A 21,374-nucleotide genomic window follows, 5' to 3' on the forward strand; every position below is an offset into this window, starting at 1 on the left:
TAGGTTTTCCTATAAATTGGGGTCCTGGTACTGCAACCTTTACCCAAGCAAAAATCCTCAGGAAAACAGTACTGGTGAATAAAAACTGCAGTATTAGTTAGTTGCAGATTTCTATATAATGAAGGTAAGACCTAATGTTCATCATCATAGCCTGCTGACTGCTGTACAAGACTGTGTAAAACACTGTTTCCCAAAGTGCCAGTTCCACACTTGTGGAATAACATACTTCCAAATCTTTATGAAAACAGTGAACTTCACTGAGCTAAACACAACCATAATTAGAAGTATTGAGCTAGGGTTTCAAAGTCTAAGTACAATTAATTATGTGGATTTATTTTGTTGATGATCTCCAAGGACAACTTATTTCTACAATACAGTGTGATCAATAACTGTCAAGAGTAATTATAAATGATGATTTTCTAATTACCAATTACCGAAACTGAGTCAGCAGTCAACTACTGTATCCACTTAATGAGGGAAAAACCCACTACATAGCCTGGTATGCCCTGATGTCACAGTCAGATACATGGATGGAAAGTGACAGCCATACAACCACTTTTGGTGATCAAGGTTCACGGATAAAATGCTACTGCTGTAAACAAACTCTGCTTGCTCTGTATGGGGGGAAAAAAAAAAAAGGGAAAAAAAGGAAGCAGAGAGAAACAAAACAATCAACTTATGATTTCCAAAGGAGTCTGTAAGAGTATGACATCCCGACACTTCAGATTTGACTGATGTCTTCCACTTGAATAATTTCATCAAAATGTATGTGTTGTCTCTTTAATACCAAAATGATATTTTAAAAATAAGTATGGCAGACTTGAAGGAGGCAGGTGATATTAAGAAGAAAACAAGTGTCCGAAAAAGCTTGTTTTTTATTTATAGCTACACTGGTTACTTAAACAGTTAATTTTTTCTTTAATCCTTGTGTGTCCTTAGTCCATTAGAGAAACACCACCACCATTTTTAAAAATTCCTTTAAGATTAAACACTTGTAATTTCTTTAATTGTTGTAATTGCTATTTCCAGAAGCCAAAACACTACTTATTTTGCTTTTGTTATCATTAGAACTGCCAGAGACAGCTGAACACTGATCTGAAGTTTGGGTGCTGCCATTATTTACAAATAGACAAAATTAATGAACCAGTGTCTGCTAACAGTGAGGGTTTTTGGTTTGGTTTGGTTTTAAGCACTGCAAGACTAGAACATACTCTAATCTTTATTTAGGCAGAATGACCAACTGAAGTCAACAGGAACTCGGCAGAGCATAGATCACTGTAATTCAATAAAAGATATGTTTAAGTCAATATGAATTTTTTCCCCACAAGTTTAAATATTTTAAATACTTTAAATATTTTAAATTTTGAGTTTTGTCCTGAGACCTTGCACACTGATCTCTACGTAATTTCCAGAAGACTTATAGGCTTGTAGAAAAAATATAAAATATTAAGCAAGTTTTTTGTATATAAAATATCAAGTCTTCACAAGGGGAATTTTAATATACTCAAATACAAGTAAAATAGTATTTGCTTATTTTATTCTGTAATTATTTTCTGATTTTCCAAAAACTGACAAGAAATAAAAGAGTGCAGATGATTATAAATTACAAAGCCAGTGCAGCTGTATTAGATGATGTGATTTTACAAATCACATCTTGCTAAAGTTCACTCAAAGTTGCTTGTTTTAAACTTAAATGATTTTGAAAAATTCAGTTAAACCCAAAAACTGTGTTTGGCTTAGAAGGGATGATCTAACTTCAGAATCAATCTCTTAACAAAAAACACTCACTAGATGTTTCATACAGCTACAACCTTTACAGGCACTTCTATGAATTAACTAGAACAGTCCCAAGTGTCAGATCTTTACTAACAGAATAAATGAATGGTGCTTTTTTTGATAGAAACCAGTGCTGGCTTAATTCTGCTCTCATCTAAAAAGCAAATCACTTTATCAGACCAAATCATTCTAGCTACCTGTTCTCCTGTTTGCCAGTATGTAGAAAGCATTCTGAGAATAAGCATAAAGCATTGTACATCGATTTTCTATGCTGTATTTTCATAAGCATATATGCATAATACTGAAAACACCAATATAATTCTCATGTTCCAGCTAACAGTGGGCACAAAGAGAACTTCCAGATAATACTATTGCTTTCTAACCCAGCTGGCTGCTGCATGGTGAGAGAATGCCTTGTACTGCAGAACCCTAGAACTGGATGAATAATGGCACCTTCTGAAATTTCCACCCTGAAGGTCTCGTGATTAGTGCTATGAATAGCACATGGATGTATTATGTCCAAGTCAATAAGGGAAGCTTATTATGTTTGATTTTATATATTATCTTCATAATGACATTCAAGTAATATTTTCTAATGATAATTAAAATTTTTAAGTGAGTTTTGATTATTCAAAACTCATCTGCAAAAGAAAACTTATTTTTAATTGTTCTTAAACATTTTAAGTATTGTTTATCTGCAGAAAAGAAAAAATAGCAAATGGAAAATCTTTTTTGCCATAATTCAGTGCTACTGTCACTTGTATGTTACGTGTTTATGTAGCTGAAATAGGTTAGAACAGTTTCTAGGTAAAGGTCAAAACCTGCTCTTGTGTGCTGGATCATTGTTCAAAACAAATAATATGTTTCCCAGAGCTCAGAGATGATTTTGGCTATTTTTAACAACCTTCTCTGTCAGTTCTTTGAATCATATTTTACAAGCATCTTGCTTTAGCCTTACTTGCAATTACTTATTTGAAAGCACACCATGTTGACCTTGCTTTGCTGAAAAAAGAGAGCAATGTATTATTTTGCATTTACTAGACCTTATACAAGCAAATAGATAGTAAATTGTCATGCTCACAGAGAAGTATTTTCAAGATATGATCTTGTTTAAAGTATAAATGAGTCAAAAACTAGCTTTACAGAACTAGCTCAATTTAAAACTAAATTTACTTTTAAAACAAATAAAGGAAAAAGCAACCTCAATTAAAAGAAGAGTTACTCTTTAAGAAGTGAATGAATGAGTGCAATGTTCTTAATACCATTGGCAATATTTCCTAGACCTGTCACAGTCTGCCACAGAACTGAATTCAGTTGTGTCCTATCAAATTTGTGTAATTTCACTGCTTACAAAATGATAAATAAACTGGGATAAGTAAGATAGTCAAAGAGAAAGGGGTACTCAGAAGTACGTTTCTGTCACAGAGAAACAACTGTTAAGCAAAGTTTTCTTTTAGAAATGTGATCGGGATTTCTTTCACTTTTAATTGTGCTGTTTAAAAAGGCATTTAGAAGCCCTGTAAAGAACTTCACAATACTCATTTAACAATCAAAATATATGTTGCTAGGTTTTCTTTCCAATTAGCTTTTAAATCTGAATGTCTTATACTAATTTTTACCAAACAGAGAACTAAATCAGATGATTATTACAAAGAGCGGGCTGGTTTTGGCTGGAGCACCCTAGGTGTTCTTTATTGCTGATATCACAAAACAGGCACAGTTCATAATCTACACAGAACTGCTAGTAATCAGGTATATTTAAGAAACCATGTACTCATGGATAGGCCAGTGAAAATACTGTTCCTTTCCAATCTGCAGATACATTTTCTGTGTTCCGACACAGAATTAGCAACAAACTACCCAAAACAGAGGTAGCTTTAGAGTTAAAACACATCCCATACAGGACTAAAAGAGAGCAGCCTTTGGACTCCCATCACATTTTTGAGCATATAGAAATCAAAATTTAAACAAAAACTGACTAGAAGGTTCTTTTGTTTAGTGGGGGGCTTTTTCCATTAATTGCACTCTTCGTTGCAAAAATGTACCTTTTGTTGACCTTCAGCCTTCATTAATTTTGAGGTCAAGAAAAATTAGGAAAAGTTTATCATTTGTTACATTCAAATGTTAATTTTTACCTTTTTATACTTCCATTTATTCACTTATACACAACTTTATTATTCTCAGACTAAATTCTTCATTATCATTAAATTATTTTTCAGTGTTACATTTTTAATTATCTTGAAGCCACCCAGAAGCCATTTCTTTACCAGCACATAAACGGGAGAAGGTGTTGCCTCAAGCCTGCTATCTCTGAAGTCAACAGGAGAAAAAACAATAAATCTTTACATATTTTGTATTCTAGTGTTAATACATGGATAGTTGTAGAATTACTCAGTCTAGAGACAAAGCTTTAAAAAAAACCAAAAAAACCCAAAAAAAACAAAACAACCAAAACAGAAAAAGATAAAGAAGAATTGTCCAAAAGAAAAAAAATAATTTCATGTTATTATATTAGAATAATCATGTTTTACTTACCGTGTACTCTGGGATATTTGCATTTCTATTTATCAGAAATGTAAAACTGTTCAGCTTTGTGTAACTGTTTTCACTGTATTACTGCTACATTAAGGAAACATGAGACAGTTTTATTGAAGATGCAACAATCATCATCTAAATATGAAAATTATTCATGTCTGTGACAACACCTATCTACCATGATACACACAGCCCCTGTAAGCACCAGTCAGAGAAGCTGTTGACGAGGCACTGCTTACATGTTTGTATTAGCAGTTGATGTCAGCCACTCCCCAGCCAAGCCAATAATGTCCAGTCCTGTGGACAACTGATTGAAAAAGCGAGGATGACCTGGAATGAGAATTGAGAGCAATTTAGAACAGACTCCACTGATGTGTCGCAGGTTTCAGTTTTGAACCGTCCAACTATTCTGACAGAAACGACAGGTTTTGCAGCCATAACACTTGCAGCAAAGTTTTCAAAGCAAGTCTTGCTTACGGGGAGACCCTTAGCCAACATTCACGGATGTCTTATTACAAACTTGAAAAACCGCTATGGCGGGAGCTCCTGGATGGAATCATTAGAGTTTAAATTTAAGATAAAAACCTCAGAGCAGACTGAGCCTGTAAAACACCTCTGGGACCTGCACAAGGTTAGTCCATCTCCAGAACCCCCTCTCCACCTCGGTCGTGCTGTGAACTCGGGCGAAGTTACGCTGTGGGGGACCCTCGGCGGAAACAATCTGCAGGTGCTGGGTCCATTTGCATTCGAATGAGGAAAGAGAGGAAGGCTCAGCCACTAGAGCGGGGACTGCAGGAGTGAGGGAGGAGTGCGAAGGAGCCAGTCGCTTCCTGAGCTGCAGGGCCACGGGAGCGGCGTTCGCGGGGTCTCGGCGGGAATGTCCCAGCGTGGCACGACCCGCTGCAGCGGTGTGAGAGGGTCCTCCAAGACCTCCTCAGCTCGGTCCCTTGCCCACTTGGTTTAAAAGCTAGGATTCACTTCCTTAAACAAAGGATTTGCTGTAGAGCCGAAGTAAATAATATTCCTCTATTTCAGCCGGAGTTGTTTTAACAACTTTTATAAGCAATAATGTTGAGTGCCTACTTTTCTAGCATGAAACGAAGAAATTCCTAACACCTGATAACGGGCTTTGAGGGGAGGTGGGAGATGTCATGATTTAAACCTTCTCTCTGCTCTCTGAGAAAGGACACGCAGATAGCACACGAGGGACAGCCCCCTAGAGGGGAGTCAGCGCTCGACGTCTGGAGGGACCTGTCACGTCGCATTCGGCTCAATACTGGGAAAATCAGCATCTTTTGACATGAAGAAGTAAATGCGATTCTGCTCCGAGCGATGTCAGCAGGAACCTTTCGGAGGCGTGAGCCTGCCGGCGCTGCCACATCGCGACAATTCCCCAAGAGGGTGCGCCGCGCCCGGGCAGCTCTCGCCCCGGAGAGCCAGCGGCTCAGGGCTACAGCCCAGAAATATCACCATGGCATAGCTGTTTGCTTTACAAATCAGCTCTTCTCTCCCTTGCCATCACGGACTGAGAAATTATCTTAAGCGACATTTCCCTGACCTCCCAAAGCTGTTAGCGAGCCCACGGTCTCCTAAGGCTGTGCTGCAAATTCAGCACCGGTGGCTTTAAAGGGAGCTTCGCCTGAGAGAGAATGTGAGCCCCGGGAGCCTGGGAAGCCAGGGCGTGTGTTCTGGGCCTCATACGGTCCGAGCAGCTCTTTAAAGCTGCACCAGGTACTGCTTTGAACTGAGCTCATGTCTGGTCGATACCTGCCTCTCAGCTCCCGGGGACAGATCCTGCCGGTCCCACAAGAGCTCCAGGGGAGGTTGGGGGGAGGGGAGGAGGTAGCTCGATATGCTGGGGCGATCTATAGCGGAGTAAAAGTGCAAGCACACAGAGCGCAGCCACTCTAGCTTAACTGATTGTCACCTGTTCAACAACCCACGCGTTTGGAAGCGAAATGTGCTCCCCTTTGATTAAGGGTACAAAATCAAAGTATGCTCCTGACTCCTGTGAGTAAATCAAACCACCATGTAAATAGGAAAAAAAAGACAGACGCTAACCGCCACATCTGTTTCAAGATTTTGTTCCTTGAATGCACTGCGTTGGGCTTTCACAGCTGCATAATTAACCCCCGCAGAAAGCTGCGCCTCGCCCTTCAGGAGCCATGGCTCGCAGCAGCCCAGCCAGAGACCGCCAGGCAATAGCCTCCCTGTACGAGCTCCCGCCGCCCGCCACTCCAGCTCCGGGGGGAAACTATCGCCCGCTCTGGGCGCTGAGCCGAGCGGTGCTCAAGAGGGCAGCTGGCCCAAAACATCTAAGACTGGGGAGGGGAGACACGGCACCTGCTCCGTTATCACTCCTGTTCCTGACCTGCTTGGGTATGTATAGCAGTCAGGGCTTGTTGCCAGCAGAGATTTCCGTGGATACAGATGTAAAAGGCCAGATAGTCTGAAAGAGCCTTAACTTTGCTCTGGAGTCTGGCTACAGCTCACTCAGTAAAAGAAGTGATTATAAACCGGTATTTCTGTCTGATTCAGAAGGACCTGGACAGGCAGGGCTCCCGGGTAATGGGCTGAAATCCACAGGGTTCCTTTATTGATGATTCCTAGGATTTCAGTCTCTTTTTCATTAAACGTCTGATGAACATAAAGAAGAAAAACTGCAAATTCAGTGTCATTTATGCTCTCATTTACCTAATGATATTGCTCCCCGGAGATACAGACAGCTCGCATTTCATCAAGTGAAAGAGATTACGTCTTAAAAACTTGTTTCTGTGCTCTGAAAACAGCACGGAGCTCTGGAGCATCAGTAACTCAAGTTTCTGAGCAGAGATATTTCCAGCGCCCATAGACAGCCCTGGAGCCAAGCCTCTGGGCAAGCACGGTCCCTCATGTAGAGAGGATGTAGGCTTACCTCCATGAGCTCAATCCCTCTCACTTCGCCGCGAGCCTGAGAAAAGTCCCAGGAGAGACTTTCTACGTAGTGTGCAAAAACCTACCTGTCCTCACTCCGTATTTCAGCGTGTCCCGGCAATCCACCAGAATCTGCTCCAGGGACTCAGGGTTGTCCGAAAGCTCCAGGTTGAAGCCCTCCATGCCCTCCAGGAGCTGATGCGGGTGGTGGAAGTCCAGCACTTTGGTGGATCTGTCAAATGTTTTTCTCACGTAGTTGAGGAGGATGTCCACAACCTCCAGAAGGAACTGCATGGTCTGCTCCTCACCATTCTTGGAGGGCAACAAATCTGTGGGGCAAAGCAGCTGTCAGCATTTGCTTTGGGAAAGAGAAGCGGAAATGAACCAGCCTCGGCTGCCTGAAGCGCTTCGAGGACCTGGAAGCTGTGGCCCCAGCGCAGCCTGGCTGCAGTGAGGCAGGCTCCCAGTCCCTCTGGCCCGGCAGGGAAGGGTGATGCGAAGTCACCCACGGCAACAGCAGAGGCACCTCCAAGGCGCCTCTGTCAAAAAGTTTGCCCTGCAATGCTAATGCTATGCAGTGCGAGGCATTCACTTTCCTTGGTCTGAAAGCACCCCAAATGTGCACCTGCCCTTCCTCTGCAACGTCCCCACCTCTGTCCCGCAAAAGGATTCATTTCCCTTCCCTACTCTTCTTGTCAATGGCCCCGTACCAGCAGTCACAGACCACTTCATTGCTATTTTATCAAGGAGGACACAAAATATAAAATTACTCTCCCCCCGGATGCTGGATCTGGAGTAAGCCCAGAGGGACTGCTAGAGCTGAGCTGCAGAGGATCAGCCCAAAGTACGTAAAACTGCACTTCAGCAAACTTGTACACATTGTCAGTACAGCCCCAACAAACACAGACACAGCTTCCTTCAAAAACAACCAAGCAAAAGCGCGGTCTGAGTGTGGCTGCACTTCAAGGGAGCCGAGGGCAACACTATTAAGGGACGTGCCTGAGCTGAAGCAAGGAGAAGCTGTAAAGTGTTTACCTCTGGCATACAAATTGGAGAAGTCTGTCTCGGTGCGCCGGAACCTGGATTCCTTCTCGCTGTTCTCACAAGCCAGCATGCTCTTGGAGGACTGATGCCTTTCTTTCAGGGAGCTGACAATCCGGCTCTTGTCTTCTAGGCTGTTGGTCCTTTGCAGGAACCCTACATTATTGTTGCAAGGTGCACAGGTCAGAGTTTTCTCACTTCCCAACATGTTTAGAAATATCTAAAGCAGCTCTCTAGACAGCAGTTAAAAGCGGTGTTAGTTCTAGATCTGACTAATGAGGTCAGGAATAAGAGTATTTATGGAGGTTATTTGCCTCCAGGAGGGAGAGTTCAAAATGCCATCAACTGCAAAAACGCAGCCATGCAAAAAACAAAATTTCGTCATTTAGTGCAGTGGTAAATTCTTATTAAGTCGATCAGACAGATTCCACTTCAGTAATCAGCCACTGGAAGAGAGTTCAGGATGAGTCAATGCTATTTCAGCCTGCAGGCAAAGTTTATGGACCTAGCAGACAGGGGCAATGATGTATGATTAAAATCAGGGCCGTTTTCAGTTCTCCTCGTGGTGCTCTCACGCACAAAAGGCATGAGAACAAGCAGCCATTCTGGAGCAGCCACCCTGAGAGTGCCAGAGCTCTAAGAACACCGGTAGTACCCACCTTCCTATTATCAGTACATACTGATGTGGATTTTCCACCTGAAAAGATGCTTTGATACTAACAGTAATCATCCCCGGGGGTTTTAGGAGCTCCGCTCTCACTGGAGACACATTTCTGGCGCCCAGGACCGAACACAACTGCCGTTGTTATGTGTGACGGCAATAATAAACCCACTCACCCCAAGAATTATGGGTGTGAGTGCCACGCAGGGTCTGTGGCGAGTAATGAGACCCATCTACTTTAACAAGGCAAGGAGAGAAATTAATTTTCCGGATTTGATCCATTAAATCACTGATGCCTGGTAAAACACGCATACTGTCGGGCTTTTCGTCATTAAAGAAGGCATCGAATTTTGACCTCCCAGGTTGCAGCAAGCGCGTCTGTATGATTGGAGCACCGTAGCGGCGCCGGTCTCCTTCATTCTTTATTTTCTTTCAAAACAAGTAACAATCGAAACCAAGGCTCGTCGCGGATGGGGATATCCGCCAGAGAGGAGGGCTTAGCAGGGAGGAAAACCAATGTTGTGATTTCGCTCACCCACGTTCCCCGACGCCGCTTCTCGCCAGCGCCCTCCGCTTTCCGGCCATGTGTCACTGCTCTCCGGAGTCCCATCGAGCGCCCACAGCCGGCCCACCCGGGCCCCCTGTAGCTTGGACAGGCATAAGGGCTGCACCTCCGTAAGAGAAAAGGGAGGGACAGCGAGTCGCTGGGCCAACAGCTCCCGGCACTGATACCTGTGCCTCGGACCCTACTGCCAGCTAGACAGTCCCTAAGGAGCACCGAAAACGGAGTACCCGACTGGCAGCCCCTTCTGCATCAACCAGGCGCCTAAACGAGTCTTCAGGAAGGTTGATGGCAGGCAAGTTTGTCACGGTCATACTTTCAGTGAACACCTTATGTGTTGCTGTTTAATACTGATCTTCTACTAATAAGTCTATTTTTGTGATGCTTTTATGAATGCGAAAAAGACTATTTAAAGGAAACTCTCTTCGTGCATAAGTTGAGAGTAGCCGTCCAGGATCGATAACATATATATATATACATATATATATATGTACTTATGTATATATTTTGTTTTGTTGTTACTGCTTTTAACAGTCCTTGCAGCGATCACCAGCTCCTGCAACAGCTAGTGCTGTTCGCCTGCTCGTTAGGAGGAGCAGCTGATATCGAAGCAAGTGCAGTGTAGACTGAATTACGGAGAGATCCTCTTTCACCATTTTGCTTCGTTTTGCTTTAATTTTCCACCTTTCTTTTTTCTAGGCGCCCGGTGGCTCAGAGGCAAGAGCTCCGCGCGAAGAGACGTCTGCAGGAGCAGCGGCGCACAACTGGCTCTCTTCTCGGCCTGCAGAGGAGAGCGTGCCTCGGAGGCTCCGGTGGGAAAGCAGGAGGCAGCGCTTCAGTAACCGAGAAAGGCTTCAGTTGCCTCCAGTTCGGCTCGCATCGGGCCCAGCGAGGCAGTGGCTTCGCTGAAGGATCTGACCTAGCTAGGCGCCAGGGCACGGAGCTCAACCCTTGCCCCAGGGACTCCGCGCTGTTCTTCCCCGCGGAGCTCCTCGGCCCCGTTGCCGTGTCCCGGAGCCGGCGGGGACCAGCTGGGGCTCGAAGCGCACGGGGCCCGTCAGTGTGCGCCGCGTGGGGCCCGCAGGGCTGCGCTGGGGCGGCTCGAGGGCGGTGACTGGAAGGAAAAAAAAGCCTGAAAGGAGGAACTCGCTGCCGCCCGGCATCAGCTCGTCCGGCTGTAAGTAACGTGCCGCTTACCCAGGTCCCTTGGCCACGGCAGTATCACACGGGCTGGAGAGTCGGTACAAGGGGGAGCCCGCGGGGCTGCGGCAGCCCCTGCTTTGGGGCCGTCGGACTCTTTCGTTTCCCGAGCTCCTCCCTGAGAGGATGGGGGACATTCTCCAGCGCCAACTCACATCCCGGGCTGCAGAGAAGCGCGGCGGCCGGCCCTGGAGGGCTCCTTCCCCGCCCGAGGAGCAGCAGCGCATAACTAGCCAAGCCTTCTATCAGTATCCTGCTTGAAAAGTGAGGCCACTGTAGGAGAGTTCCAGTAAGTAGCAGCCTGCGAAATAGCGTCCAAGCTGCTTCTCCTGCCGCAGCGGAGACTGCAGCCTTTCCCAGCAGTGAGTCTGTCCCGCAGGTGCGTTTTCATCGATGCGCTTTAAGAGACCGAGTTTTCAAAAGCCGAATGAGACCAGACTGGCGAGGGAGTCCCTCGGTGCGCAACGTGACCACAAATTCAGCGTTATTTCACATTAGGCCTCGTACAAGGCAGGCGTGTGAACCCCTCTCGGCCTCGCAGCTCTATGGGGACCCTCAGCTTCCGAGTCGGGGACAAACCTGCCGGGTTCCGGCGCACACCGCAGCCGTCGGGGAATGCACGTCCTTGGCGGCTGCAAGAGGTCCTGGTCCCCCCCTGCGGCCAGGGTGTTCAGCAGCACCTTCGTGACTTGGCGGCATAAATCCCACGAATGCCGGAGACGAGACGAGTTTATAACATACACGGCTGCTTTTGAAAGCCCACTCTGCCGCGTTGCTCGCTGGGCTTGGAATCATCAGCTGGCTGCGGCCAAACAGCTGAAGACGCACCTGAGCAATCTTACTACGTCAGTATTTCCACTGCTGCCAAGCAAATGTTAGCAGGATCGGTCCTAGCAATAATAATTGCCGAGGTGGGAGTGATCCAGACACTGGGGAAAATCTGCCCATACTTTGCCCACCGTGACAGTTCATTAAACCGCTTTAAAATGGCTTTGAGTTTGGTTGGTTTGGGGTTTTTTTGTTGTTGTGTTTTGGGGTTTTTTTAAGTGTATATGTGCAGAGACGAAGAGCGTGTGGGTGTGGCAGCAGCCGGGCTCTTTTCAGGTCCTGGCTTTCAACCGGAGAGGAAAAAAGCTAATCCTTAAATCTGTCAGTTATTTGAGAAGAAATTACATACATCTTGGATACGTAATTACTGGAAATGTCAAACAGATAATATACGACCCAGGTGGAAGAACCAACTCAATTGTTCAAGACCTGCCTTTTCTCGGAGGTCAATCCTCATTTAAAGTTTGCATTCAAAATTAATCGATTTCTGTGTGATACAAGCAGAAAGAACAATTCCGAGGTGCCTGTTTTACTATAGCTTTGAGACTGCACAGTATTTAGGGTCCGGAATGATGTCTTGTGAAAGGTAAGGACAAGGATGTAGTCTGAATAGTCAAACATCAATTCGTTGAGCATGTTTAATTAGGATTCTTGGCAACCTTAATACTTCACTCTATATATTTGCCAAAGGCAACCTTTCCTGTCTGTCTTTGTGAAGGTGTTCGATTCAAATGGAAGGGCTCATACAAGCAAAAACAGTGGTCGTGATCGAATCCAACTATTCCAAACCACTGTCACTATTCAGAGTGTATTTTTAGGGTAAAAGAGAAAATAGCCAGTAAAGGAAAACTGAACACCAAACCCGAGCCAGAAATACAGCAGCACTGCTTATTTTGAATTCCCTTCACAAAGCCTTTACCACACTCCCTTTTGCCTTTTTCAAATACAAAATGGTGGGATGTTTCATTTTCAGTGTATTTGATCTCATTGAGAAGCTGCGATGTCCCTCTGTAACCCCGGTAGTCTAGCAACATGGAGCAAGCCTAACGGCGCATTACTTTATCAGTTCTGCTTGCCGGGCTAAATTAAAATGATGGTGAAAAAGCCCATTGCTCCAGCCACTGATGGGACTGGTAGGGAAACGGTCCATTAAACCCAGATCAGGAGCTATTTATAGAACTAAGCGACTACTCGTTAATGTCGCCAGCGGCTACCAATGAAATCTCTAACAGACACAGGGCTAAGCATTCGCACTCCGATTCTTGTCCAGTCCAAACTTCCAGGTAACAAAACCTTTAGTGAATGAACTTCGACTCGAGCGAATAGGGAAAGAGATTTAAATATACCTTTGCTTTGAAAAAAGGTTCGTTTTTCTCGTGAAATGATTTCCCATCCCCCCCTCCCAAAGAGGTAGAGGGGGAAAATGGGAAATAATTTCTATGCATAAGGGGTATGGGCTAAACTGAATTATTCTCCTCATCAGAAAATGAAGATTTGACTGTTAGTCTCCGAAAGCAAAGCCGCTACTGAGAAATCTGGAGAAGGAAGACAGCTTGTTATCTGCAAATGAATCTCTTGCTATAACGTTGCGATCTGATTGTGCATTTGTTTCCCTTCTGCATTTCATGTGCCTGCACGCTGACTGGCTGCCAGCGCTATCTTACCAGCACAGCAAGCTGACGAATTGCTCTTTAATAAGGCTCTCGTTAATCTTTTCCCCCCGGAGATCCGTATTTTCTAGTCAGATAAGGTTGAAAAATTTCAGACAGTGAGAGGCGGCCAAACCCCCTCCTCCGGCGGGCCCTGCTCTTCCCTCGCCCGGGGCGCCTGGGGCCCGCACCTCCCCGTGCGTGGCAGGAAGGGCAGCGGGCCCGCAGCCGTCCCTCCCCCGGCGGGCAAAATCCCGGCCCACGCAAACCCACGAGAGGGCACAGCGGCGGTCCCGGGGCCGCCGAGCCGAGCCCAGCCGAGCCGAGCCCAGCCGAGCCGAGCCCAGCCCAGCCCAGCCCAGCCCAGCCGAGCCCAGCCCAGCCCAGCCGAGCCCAGCCCAGCCCAGCCGCCGTGCGGCCCGCAGGGGGCGCCCGAGGGGCCGCTCGGTCTCGGGGCGTTCAGCCGGTGCTGCCCCCGGTGCTGCCCCCGGTGCTGGTCCCCCGGGCCCCCCCGTGGGTGTGTTGGGGTGTCGGACGGGGAGGCAAGGGGGCACTTACCGCATATCTTCAGCCCGATCTTCCTGGTGCACCCGTGAGCCACGCCGCACCACGAGTCATAAGCTGGAAGAGAGGGCAGAGTTGATCCCCTGGGGCAGCGGGGCTGCCCGGCCGCCGCGCCGCCTCCCCGGACCCCCCGCACGGCCCCATAGCCGGGAGGAACGGCTGATTCTCGAGCCCAGTGGCGCCCGGCGCGGGACAGCTGAGGCTCGGGTATCAGCGAGGTGACATGCTGGCCCGCCCAGAGGAGAGGGAAAGGCACCCGGGACTCGAACATCTCATCATTTACTGGCGGGGCTCCAGGGAAGTGGCAGCTTAAAATAAAGTGGCGTGAAATGGGGTCACAAAAGAGTTCAAGAATTAATTGGGTGAAAAATAGTATTTGACTAGATGATCGGACTTGCATGACTGAGCCCCGGACGGACTGACGGGCCGCCGACGGCCGTACTAGGACGGCACCGGTGGAGGGGATAGGCTCCTTCCCAGCCCCGGGAGCCGCGGCCCAGACACGCCCCAGCTGAGGCGGAGGGAAGCGGGCAGCGGGGCTCGGGTAGAGGGGACAGCAGCCGAGGCCCGGTGCACCTCCGAGACCCTCTGGCCCTCCCCCGGGGCAGCCGCAGGTTCGGCAGCGCGGGGGGCACTGACCGGGCCGTGCGGCGTGAGGGGAGAAGGTGTCAGAGGGGCCAGGCCGAGGACGGCTCACCCGGGCGGGCAGTGCAGCGGTCCGATCCCTGGGAGGGGGAGTGGGGAAGGGCCGCGGCGCTCCCGTCCGGGCGGAGGAGCCCTTTCGTCGGGGCGCTGCCCGTGCCCGGGGGCGGGGAGCCCCGGGCGGGCAGGGTGGGGAGCTGCTGCCAGCGGTTATCTTGCCGTGTTGCCAGTTATTTCGATTTCTGCGTGTGACACCTCAGTCGAAGGCAGCAGTGCCTATCACCCGTGCCTGGAACAGGACCCAGTGCTGCCTCTCGCCCCCTCCCCCGTTTTTCCAGATTCAGAATAATGACAATAATGACTCCGATGCTTGTGCCTCGCAGCTCTTTCAGGGTAAAAGCTATTTCCCGCTCTGCTGTCCCTGACAACCTTTCATTTCTTACTGTTGCCCGCTCTTTGTCTCTGATGCTATATAGCATCGAGCCTCTTTTTTTTTATTTTTATTTTTTCGGTAGGCGACGGTCTGAATTGCCTGGCAGGGCTATAAACTGATTCTCTATCCACCTGCAGCAGCCTCTGCTTCCCACTCACACCTCAATAACTCAAGGCGAAATCAGAGCAATTAGGAATACAACGCTTTGAAAAGCTGCAATTAGCATCCAAATTTCGCTTGATTACAGGCTTCAGCGTAGGCTGAAAGGAAGCTGCAGCATTAGCATTTATAAAATGTAGGGGGGAGACACCCACTTTAAGGCACTAGTGTAGCGTCGCCCTTTAAAGGATTCATTTGCTCCACACCTCTTACAACATACCGATTTTTTGGCCATCTGGATGGTCAGTTTATTGTCTAAATCTCTCAAATGCGGCTGTGGCTGTAAGATAAAGACAGCGCTGGCCGCTAAGGTGGGCTTTTCCTCACAGCGTTTTATTCGCCACGGAACAACCTCTTCCACTCCCAGTAGGAAGATGGTTTCTTTGTGTAGAGCACTTTCCGCACCTTGCTTAATGGCGCGGAACAGGGCTTCACAGATATAACATTTCGTTTCGAAACTGGTCTTTCTGTGCCTAAGTGGAGAAAGCCTCTAAAACACTTTAAACGAGGAAAATATTAAAACCTACTTGTAGGTCGTAAATTAGGTGGGGTGGGGTCCGGAGCATCGTTGGAGGACGAGGGAGCGGAGGAAGCCATCCCTTCAGAAAAGCCCCAGTCCTCGGAGCCCGGGTTTCCTCGATATTCCTCTGAGAGGTGGGCAGCAAGGAATTTGCTGGAAGGAAGAAAAGGCGGGTTTAGCAGTCTGGTCTCCTGGAGCACCACACCGGAGTCCCGTCCAGACGCCGGCGGGCGGCAGCTGCGCAGGTCCCGGGGCGGCGGCAGGACGAGCCGTGGCCGGCCGCACCGGGAAAACGCCTCGACAGGCTGAAGAGCAAAATTGTCCCTTCGCTGGATGCCAGGGCGCTACCTCCCGCGCCTGAATGACGGATGTAGCAGAGCATGAAGTCTATCGCAATTATATCGGTGGCCACTGAGGTGGGCAATTATACGGCTCGAGTCAAGTGGAGACCAACGTGCAAAGCAGGCTTCGAAAGCATCAGCCCAAATGACCTACAATCCCAACCGGAACCCGCTTCTCTGTGTTCCAAACACACGCCAGGCTAAGCATTCAGGAAAGACTGACAGACAAACCCCTGTCACCATAAAGGTGCATTTTGCCCAGGTCCAGTGACAGGCGCCACACACGTGTATTTGCACACACGTTTCAGCAAATCGGGGCCGGTACGTGCTCCAGCACTAACCAGTGCTCTCCCATGCCCGCGCTCGCTTTAGTGGCGCAAATGGCAGGAGAGGCATGTCTGTCTGGGGAAAGGAAGGTGCTGGACCAGCCCTCACTCCTTACCAGATGTTCAGCTCTTTCCTGCCGGACACGCTCCGATAACCAATACAGGGTCGCTGATCGAAAATTGTCGGGTCAATGCCCAGCTCGTCTCTTTGTCCCCACGGCTACCTGCGATTTATTTTCTTCCCCTTGTACAGAAAATGAAGGTCGGGGTAACGAACGAATGCTTTCTTTGTTAGCGGCTTTTTTCAAGTCGGTGGCTACCTATTCATTTACACCCGCGCGTAAACGCAGCGGATCAATGATTTCAATGGAAAACAGGTATCTAATTTCTTTAAGACGAAAAAGAAAAAAGCCGTAAAGCAGAAGAGATTTTCTAGACAATGCCTGGAAGTGAAGTAACAGGTTAACACGATGTCTCAAGGGCTAGCTGTATCAAAATGTCCGTTATTCCTCTATAGGTACGACAACGACCCAAACCGATTTTAGGGGGGGAAAAATGCTCCAGATCCTGAAAGAGGTTCCCAAAGGCTTGAAAAAATAGGATGCTGTTTAGAGGACACTTACCGAGGGGGCGAGCGGACACTCTTGCTGCCGTAGTCCAGGCAGGCAGGGCGACTCTAGCCTGGGAGCGACCCGCCGCTTATAAACTCTGCCAGAAACGACGTCGGAATACCAATCGCGCCGCGGAATTTAATGCGAGATGACCTTTTTTTTTCCAGAAGTGCTCGGATTTGCTTTTTTAAAAGCGTGAATCGCCGGTTGATCTGCTTCGACGCAGGCATGAGTCACAGGGCTGCCGCCACCCCCTCCGCGCCGCTCCGCACGGGGGCTGGGGACCACTGGGGCGGGGACGGACAGCCCCCCGGCCCCGGCGGCTGCCGCTGGTCCGCTTCTCCCCGGGGCGGCGGCGCTGACTCCCGCGGCGGGTGGGGCTGCCCAGCCGCGGCGGGGGCGGCACCCCGGGCAGGGGGTTCTGCCGCGCGAGTCCCTCGCTGAGCCCCCCGTGCAGACGGAGCCGGAGGCTTTTTCTAGACAGCACTGGCTTGCCCCGAGGTCGCCGGCGGTGCTAACAGGCGGCAGAGCACCGCACACACCGTCGCACCGCTGAGGCGACGGGGCCGAACTCCCGCCCCGACAGTCCCCGCGGCCCCGGCACTCCCCCTCGCACGGTGCGGGCCACGAACGAGCCAGGCGGGGTCCGTGTGAACTGTAGCTTAGCAACACCCCCCGCCTCCTCTCCGCCGTGCCGAGGGTCTGATGTGTCCCGCTGGCTCACCCCGCGGTTCCCGAGGCCGGCTCGCCCCGCTCCCCGCCAGAGGGTGGCAGAGGCACGGGCACAGCCGCAGGGGAACACCTGGATTCCTGTGACTTGCCCTGAATGTTGCCACTAAATTACGATTTTATACCAGACATCCCTTTGCTAAAACGAGAAACATTAAGACAACAAGTTTTTTGTACCCCCGACAACCTCAGATCTGTGTCACTCCATCCAACACCCCAAACATGCTTCGCCAACATTTGGCGGTGGTGACCACTGGGCTATATTTCAGCATGCCGCGGCAGCTACGCAGATGTCTAAACCAAACCCTTCTCAAAAAGATGGCACGTCAGGGGCTGGGAGGAATCCGCAATGAGATGGGAGGAGGAGAAACAGCCCGATGGAGCCACAGAATTCCATCCCGTGAGGGGGGTGCTGGGCAGCGCAATGAGCAGCAGGGACATGTCCTTCTTGAAGGACTCAAGGGAAGAGCAAAAACTAACAAGCCCGTTTTTTGAAGGAAATCGGCCAACTGACAGAATTAAGTAGTCAGGGCGATTGCTTTGTCGAGTATAATTACTGTCTAGGAACCAGACGTGTAACAAAAACACCGAGGGCACAAAGACTAACTTTTAAACATAGCTTTACAGGTATTAGTGGCCCTAGCTAACATGACCTTTTTCCATCTATTCAGGCTATCATTTTTAAGGTGTTTTCAACCAATCAGGCAAAACATTTGCTCAGTGCCGAACGCGAGAAATAATAATACGACTCTAGCCGTCTTTATAAACGTAAACAAACAGTCATAGGAAATCGTGGCAGGATTGCAGTACAAAAAGTCAATGAGAGATCACGCAAAGAACTCCTAAGCCATCAGTCACTGCGAGACGCGACCCGGCCTGGTCTTTGCCCGGCAGGCACATAGCACGGGCTCTTACTCCTTCCCTTCTGGCTTTCCAGAAGCGCGTGTGTCTGGAGCAAACAGCCATGGTTTACCATGAATATTTACATCCTCGTAGAATCTGAAGCCCGCCAAGGGAAGGAGCCAGACAATGAAGGCCAGCGAGCTTTCCGTGGCACGCTGGAAATACGACTCGTTCCGTTCCCCCGAGCTGCCCGGCGGCGCCTCCCGCCCCTGCGCGCCCCGCTCAGCACCGCGGACAGCGCCCGGCCCCGCGGGGGGAGCGGCACGGCCGGGGCTCAGGGAACAGCCCCGCACGGCCCCGGGCGGGTGCGCAGCCCCCTCGCTCCCTCCCGGCCGGGCAGGAACGTGCCGACAGTGAAGCCCCCGAGCTCGGCCCCGCTCCTGCCCCGCGGCCCCTCTGGGTGTCGCTGTGTCTCAAGCCCAGACGCTGCACCGAGCCCTGCGCGGAGCCCGCCCGCCGCCGCTGAGGCTGCTCCGAGCCTGGACTGGCCGCTCTCTGTTCGTCCCAGCCCCGCCGGCTACAGGGGGAAAGCAGCCGACCCTGGGGCTCCGCGGGTCCCTGCCTCGCTCATCTACAGCGTGGCTGTACAGGACGCATGGAAACGCTTGGTAACTCTCGTTTACAAGGGACCTCTTTGAAAATCCGACCGAAACTCGAAACACTCCAGCTCCGGAAGCTTCATTCAGAACTCCAACTGAAACCTTTGAAACACCCTTGCCAGGTGCACACGCCCAGACGAGGCCACTCAGAGAGGTACCGGTTTCAAAGTGAGAACTGAAAGCCTTCGCCTCCAACTGTGCTACCTAAGCTTTCTGCTCAACCACTCTCTATTTTCTCTTTCCCTGTGACAGTCCCTTCCCTGAGGCTCGAATGCACTCTAGGCACAGAATCTCTTCGCAGGCTGGAGACCCCAGAAGACTTGGCTTTCGCTTTGAACCCAGATGTTTACTGCAGATGTGAAACACAGGAAAAACCCCTGACGCATAGTATCAGCAAGGCAGTAACATGCAGATCTATAACTCCCTTAGCTGAAGCTTGTAAGCAGCACATCAGTTAGAACTCACCTAAAAAGCCAGACTATGAGGTATCTCTTAAGTTCACCTCCATCGACAAACTGGACGTGCTAAAATATGAATCTTGAGTACCCTGAGTGGGCACAGGAATGAAAATGATGCAATAAATATCTTCAGCAACAAAGATCAGTCAATGATTATGCAGTGTTTATAACTGTGGACATATAAACAATGACTGCAAAGCAGAAGAAAATTGTTTATTATTTGTATTGCAGCCTGTCATTTTCAAATGAAAAGTCATCCTGTTCAGAGCTGCATCCAGTATTTTAAGAGACATGAGCTCCTACTTCCTACACTGTAAGGAGTTCACAATGTAACTATATGCCAAGGGAAAATCAAATAGAGAAAACTGCAGTGTGCCATAATCTTTCTTGTTTCTTCGTATTCTGAACTATAGTCATGTTATTTATGCATTTATCTGCAGACAGGGCAGTAAATTTGCCTTCTGGTGACTATTATGATTGTGGGGTTTCCCTTCATGAGTGTTCTCTCTCTGTTGCCTTTTAGTAACATATTTATAATAATTTGTAACTCAGTACAGAATTACAAAATATATTTATTGCATCAGGTATCTGTTTCCTTTCCTACCATTTCCAGTATGCAACTATGTCTCATTTACCTGAGTCTTTGATAGACTGGAATAATTTTAATTATATATTTTCTTAACTCTTGATAAAAAAAATTTGGAAAATTGTTCAAAACTAACCGTTCCAGAACTTTTTTGGCTATCACCTTTAGTGCTTAAAAATACAGTATAAATTATTGCATATCTATAAGGGAAAAAAATGAACATGCTAAGAAAATAACAAATTATGTTTTAATTATTTGCCCCTCTCCAGAAAATTCTACTAATGGAAATTTGATGAAGACTATGGATTTACACTCCTATTCTACAGATAACTTTTGCTGTTTTCTGTTACTTGACAAAAATTTATTGAAGATAAATTATATGTTTTCTTTGGGTTTTGTGATCAGTCAGTAACTGATGTACCCAACTGTCCCATATTTAAGGATCATGTACATCACTTGAATTTCAAAGATAGCTCAAGATGAACTGCCAGCCAGAACACTCAGCACTGCTGTGATGAAGGACATTTAGAAAAGTCTAACATGAAGCACATTGTTTTACATACTTTGTGGGCTTCTTGTTTCAGGATGTCCCCTTCCTGATCCATGCTGGCACGCCTTGCTGTCCATTTTGATCTCCTTCATCGGGAAAACATCCCAAAGAACAACACACATCCTGAAACAATAGCAGCAGCAAATCCCAACTCTCAATACCCCCAAGCAAACATGGAAAGAAGCAAAGAATCCCCTTACTTCCAAACTGTAACAAAATAAAACCTTATTTATCTAGATGGATAAAACAAAATTACTTAAGTTGGAGAACTGTGACTGTAGCATGAAAAAGTCACAAAAGTGATAGTGCACCCAGTAAGTCTATTCTCTACCAGTTTTAGGATGTTGCAACTTCTACCCTGTATTTGAAAGAAAATTTATTTCCCGCCTCCCCCAGTAACCCTGTAGAGCCAAGACACATTATGCCTGGATATATTTCCCCTTGTGATATGTTATTATATATTGTTACACGTCTTACTGAATATTATCTTTTTATCCCCTAGGAGGGCATCACTTTGCAACAAGACCATTCAGCAGTTTCAATAACTTCCTGCAGGAGATCATGCAGTTTAGCTCTCCAATCTCAGAACAAAATTGGAGAGCTGGACCCTGGGATTTTTTAATACATGATTTGTTTAAATTAAGCATATTTCATAAATAATCCCCAGGAAACAAGAAGTAAGGGGTTTCTGCCATTTTAAAAAAACACTTCTCAAATCATAACTCAAACTCAGGTACAGGCTTTCGAAGTCTAAAAGTTTTTGGGATCACTACAGTTATGAGCTTAAC

General features: G+C 48.0%; 2 protein-coding genes and 1 long non-coding RNA gene across 3 annotated transcripts in view; 2 read left to right on the forward strand and 1 right to left on the reverse strand.

Moving 5' to 3' along the window:
- Positions 1–17,027, reverse strand: part of GAD1 (glutamate decarboxylase 1) — a 32,102-nt gene extending 15,075 nt beyond the window's left edge. Inside the window, exons 1-6 of the mRNA XM_064660870.1 lie at positions 16,774–17,027; positions 15,491–15,636; positions 13,724–13,786; positions 8,260–8,421; positions 7,311–7,553; positions 4,551–4,641 (exon numbers count right to left, since the gene is read on the reverse strand). Of these exons, the coding sequence (XP_064516940.1) occupies positions 4,551–4,641; positions 7,311–7,553; positions 8,260–8,421; positions 13,724–13,786; positions 15,491–15,560 (629 nt within the window). The 5' untranslated portion in view covers positions 15,561–15,636; positions 16,774–17,027. The remainder of the gene's footprint in view (positions 1–4,550; positions 4,642–7,310; positions 7,554–8,259; positions 8,422–13,723; positions 13,787–15,490; positions 15,637–16,773) is intronic.
- Positions 80–4,130, forward strand: LOC135417175 (uncharacterized). The gene is made up of 3 exons (XR_010431948.1): positions 80–765; positions 2,110–2,177; positions 3,996–4,130. It is a non-coding gene; the product is annotated as an uncharacterized LOC135417175 (long non-coding RNA).
- Positions 17,028–17,330: 303 nt separating the features above from the next.
- LOC135417173 (cuticle collagen 13-like) lies at positions 17,331–19,922 on the forward strand. Its single transcript, XM_064660893.1, has 2 exons — positions 17,331–19,146; positions 19,245–19,922. Exon 1 carries the CDS (start codon positions 18,465–18,467, stop codon positions 19,029–19,031), a length of 567 nt encoding a protein of 188 aa, XP_064516963.1. The 5' UTR covers positions 17,331–18,464; the 3' UTR covers positions 19,032–19,146; positions 19,245–19,922.
- The last annotated feature ends 1,452 nt before the right edge of the window (positions 19,923–21,374 follow it).

Source organism: Pseudopipra pipra, chromosome 7 (genome assembly GCF_036250125.1).
Source record: "Pseudopipra pipra isolate bDixPip1 chromosome 7, bDixPip1.hap1, whole genome shotgun sequence".
Taxonomy (NCBI): Eukaryota; Metazoa; Chordata; class Aves; order Passeriformes; family Pipridae; genus Pseudopipra; species Pseudopipra pipra.

Coding starts and splice junctions, on each gene's coding strand:
- LOC135417173 (XM_064660893.1), top strand. CDS start 18,465: ATGAATATTTACATCCTCGTAGAATCTGAAGCCCGCCAAGGGAAGGAG.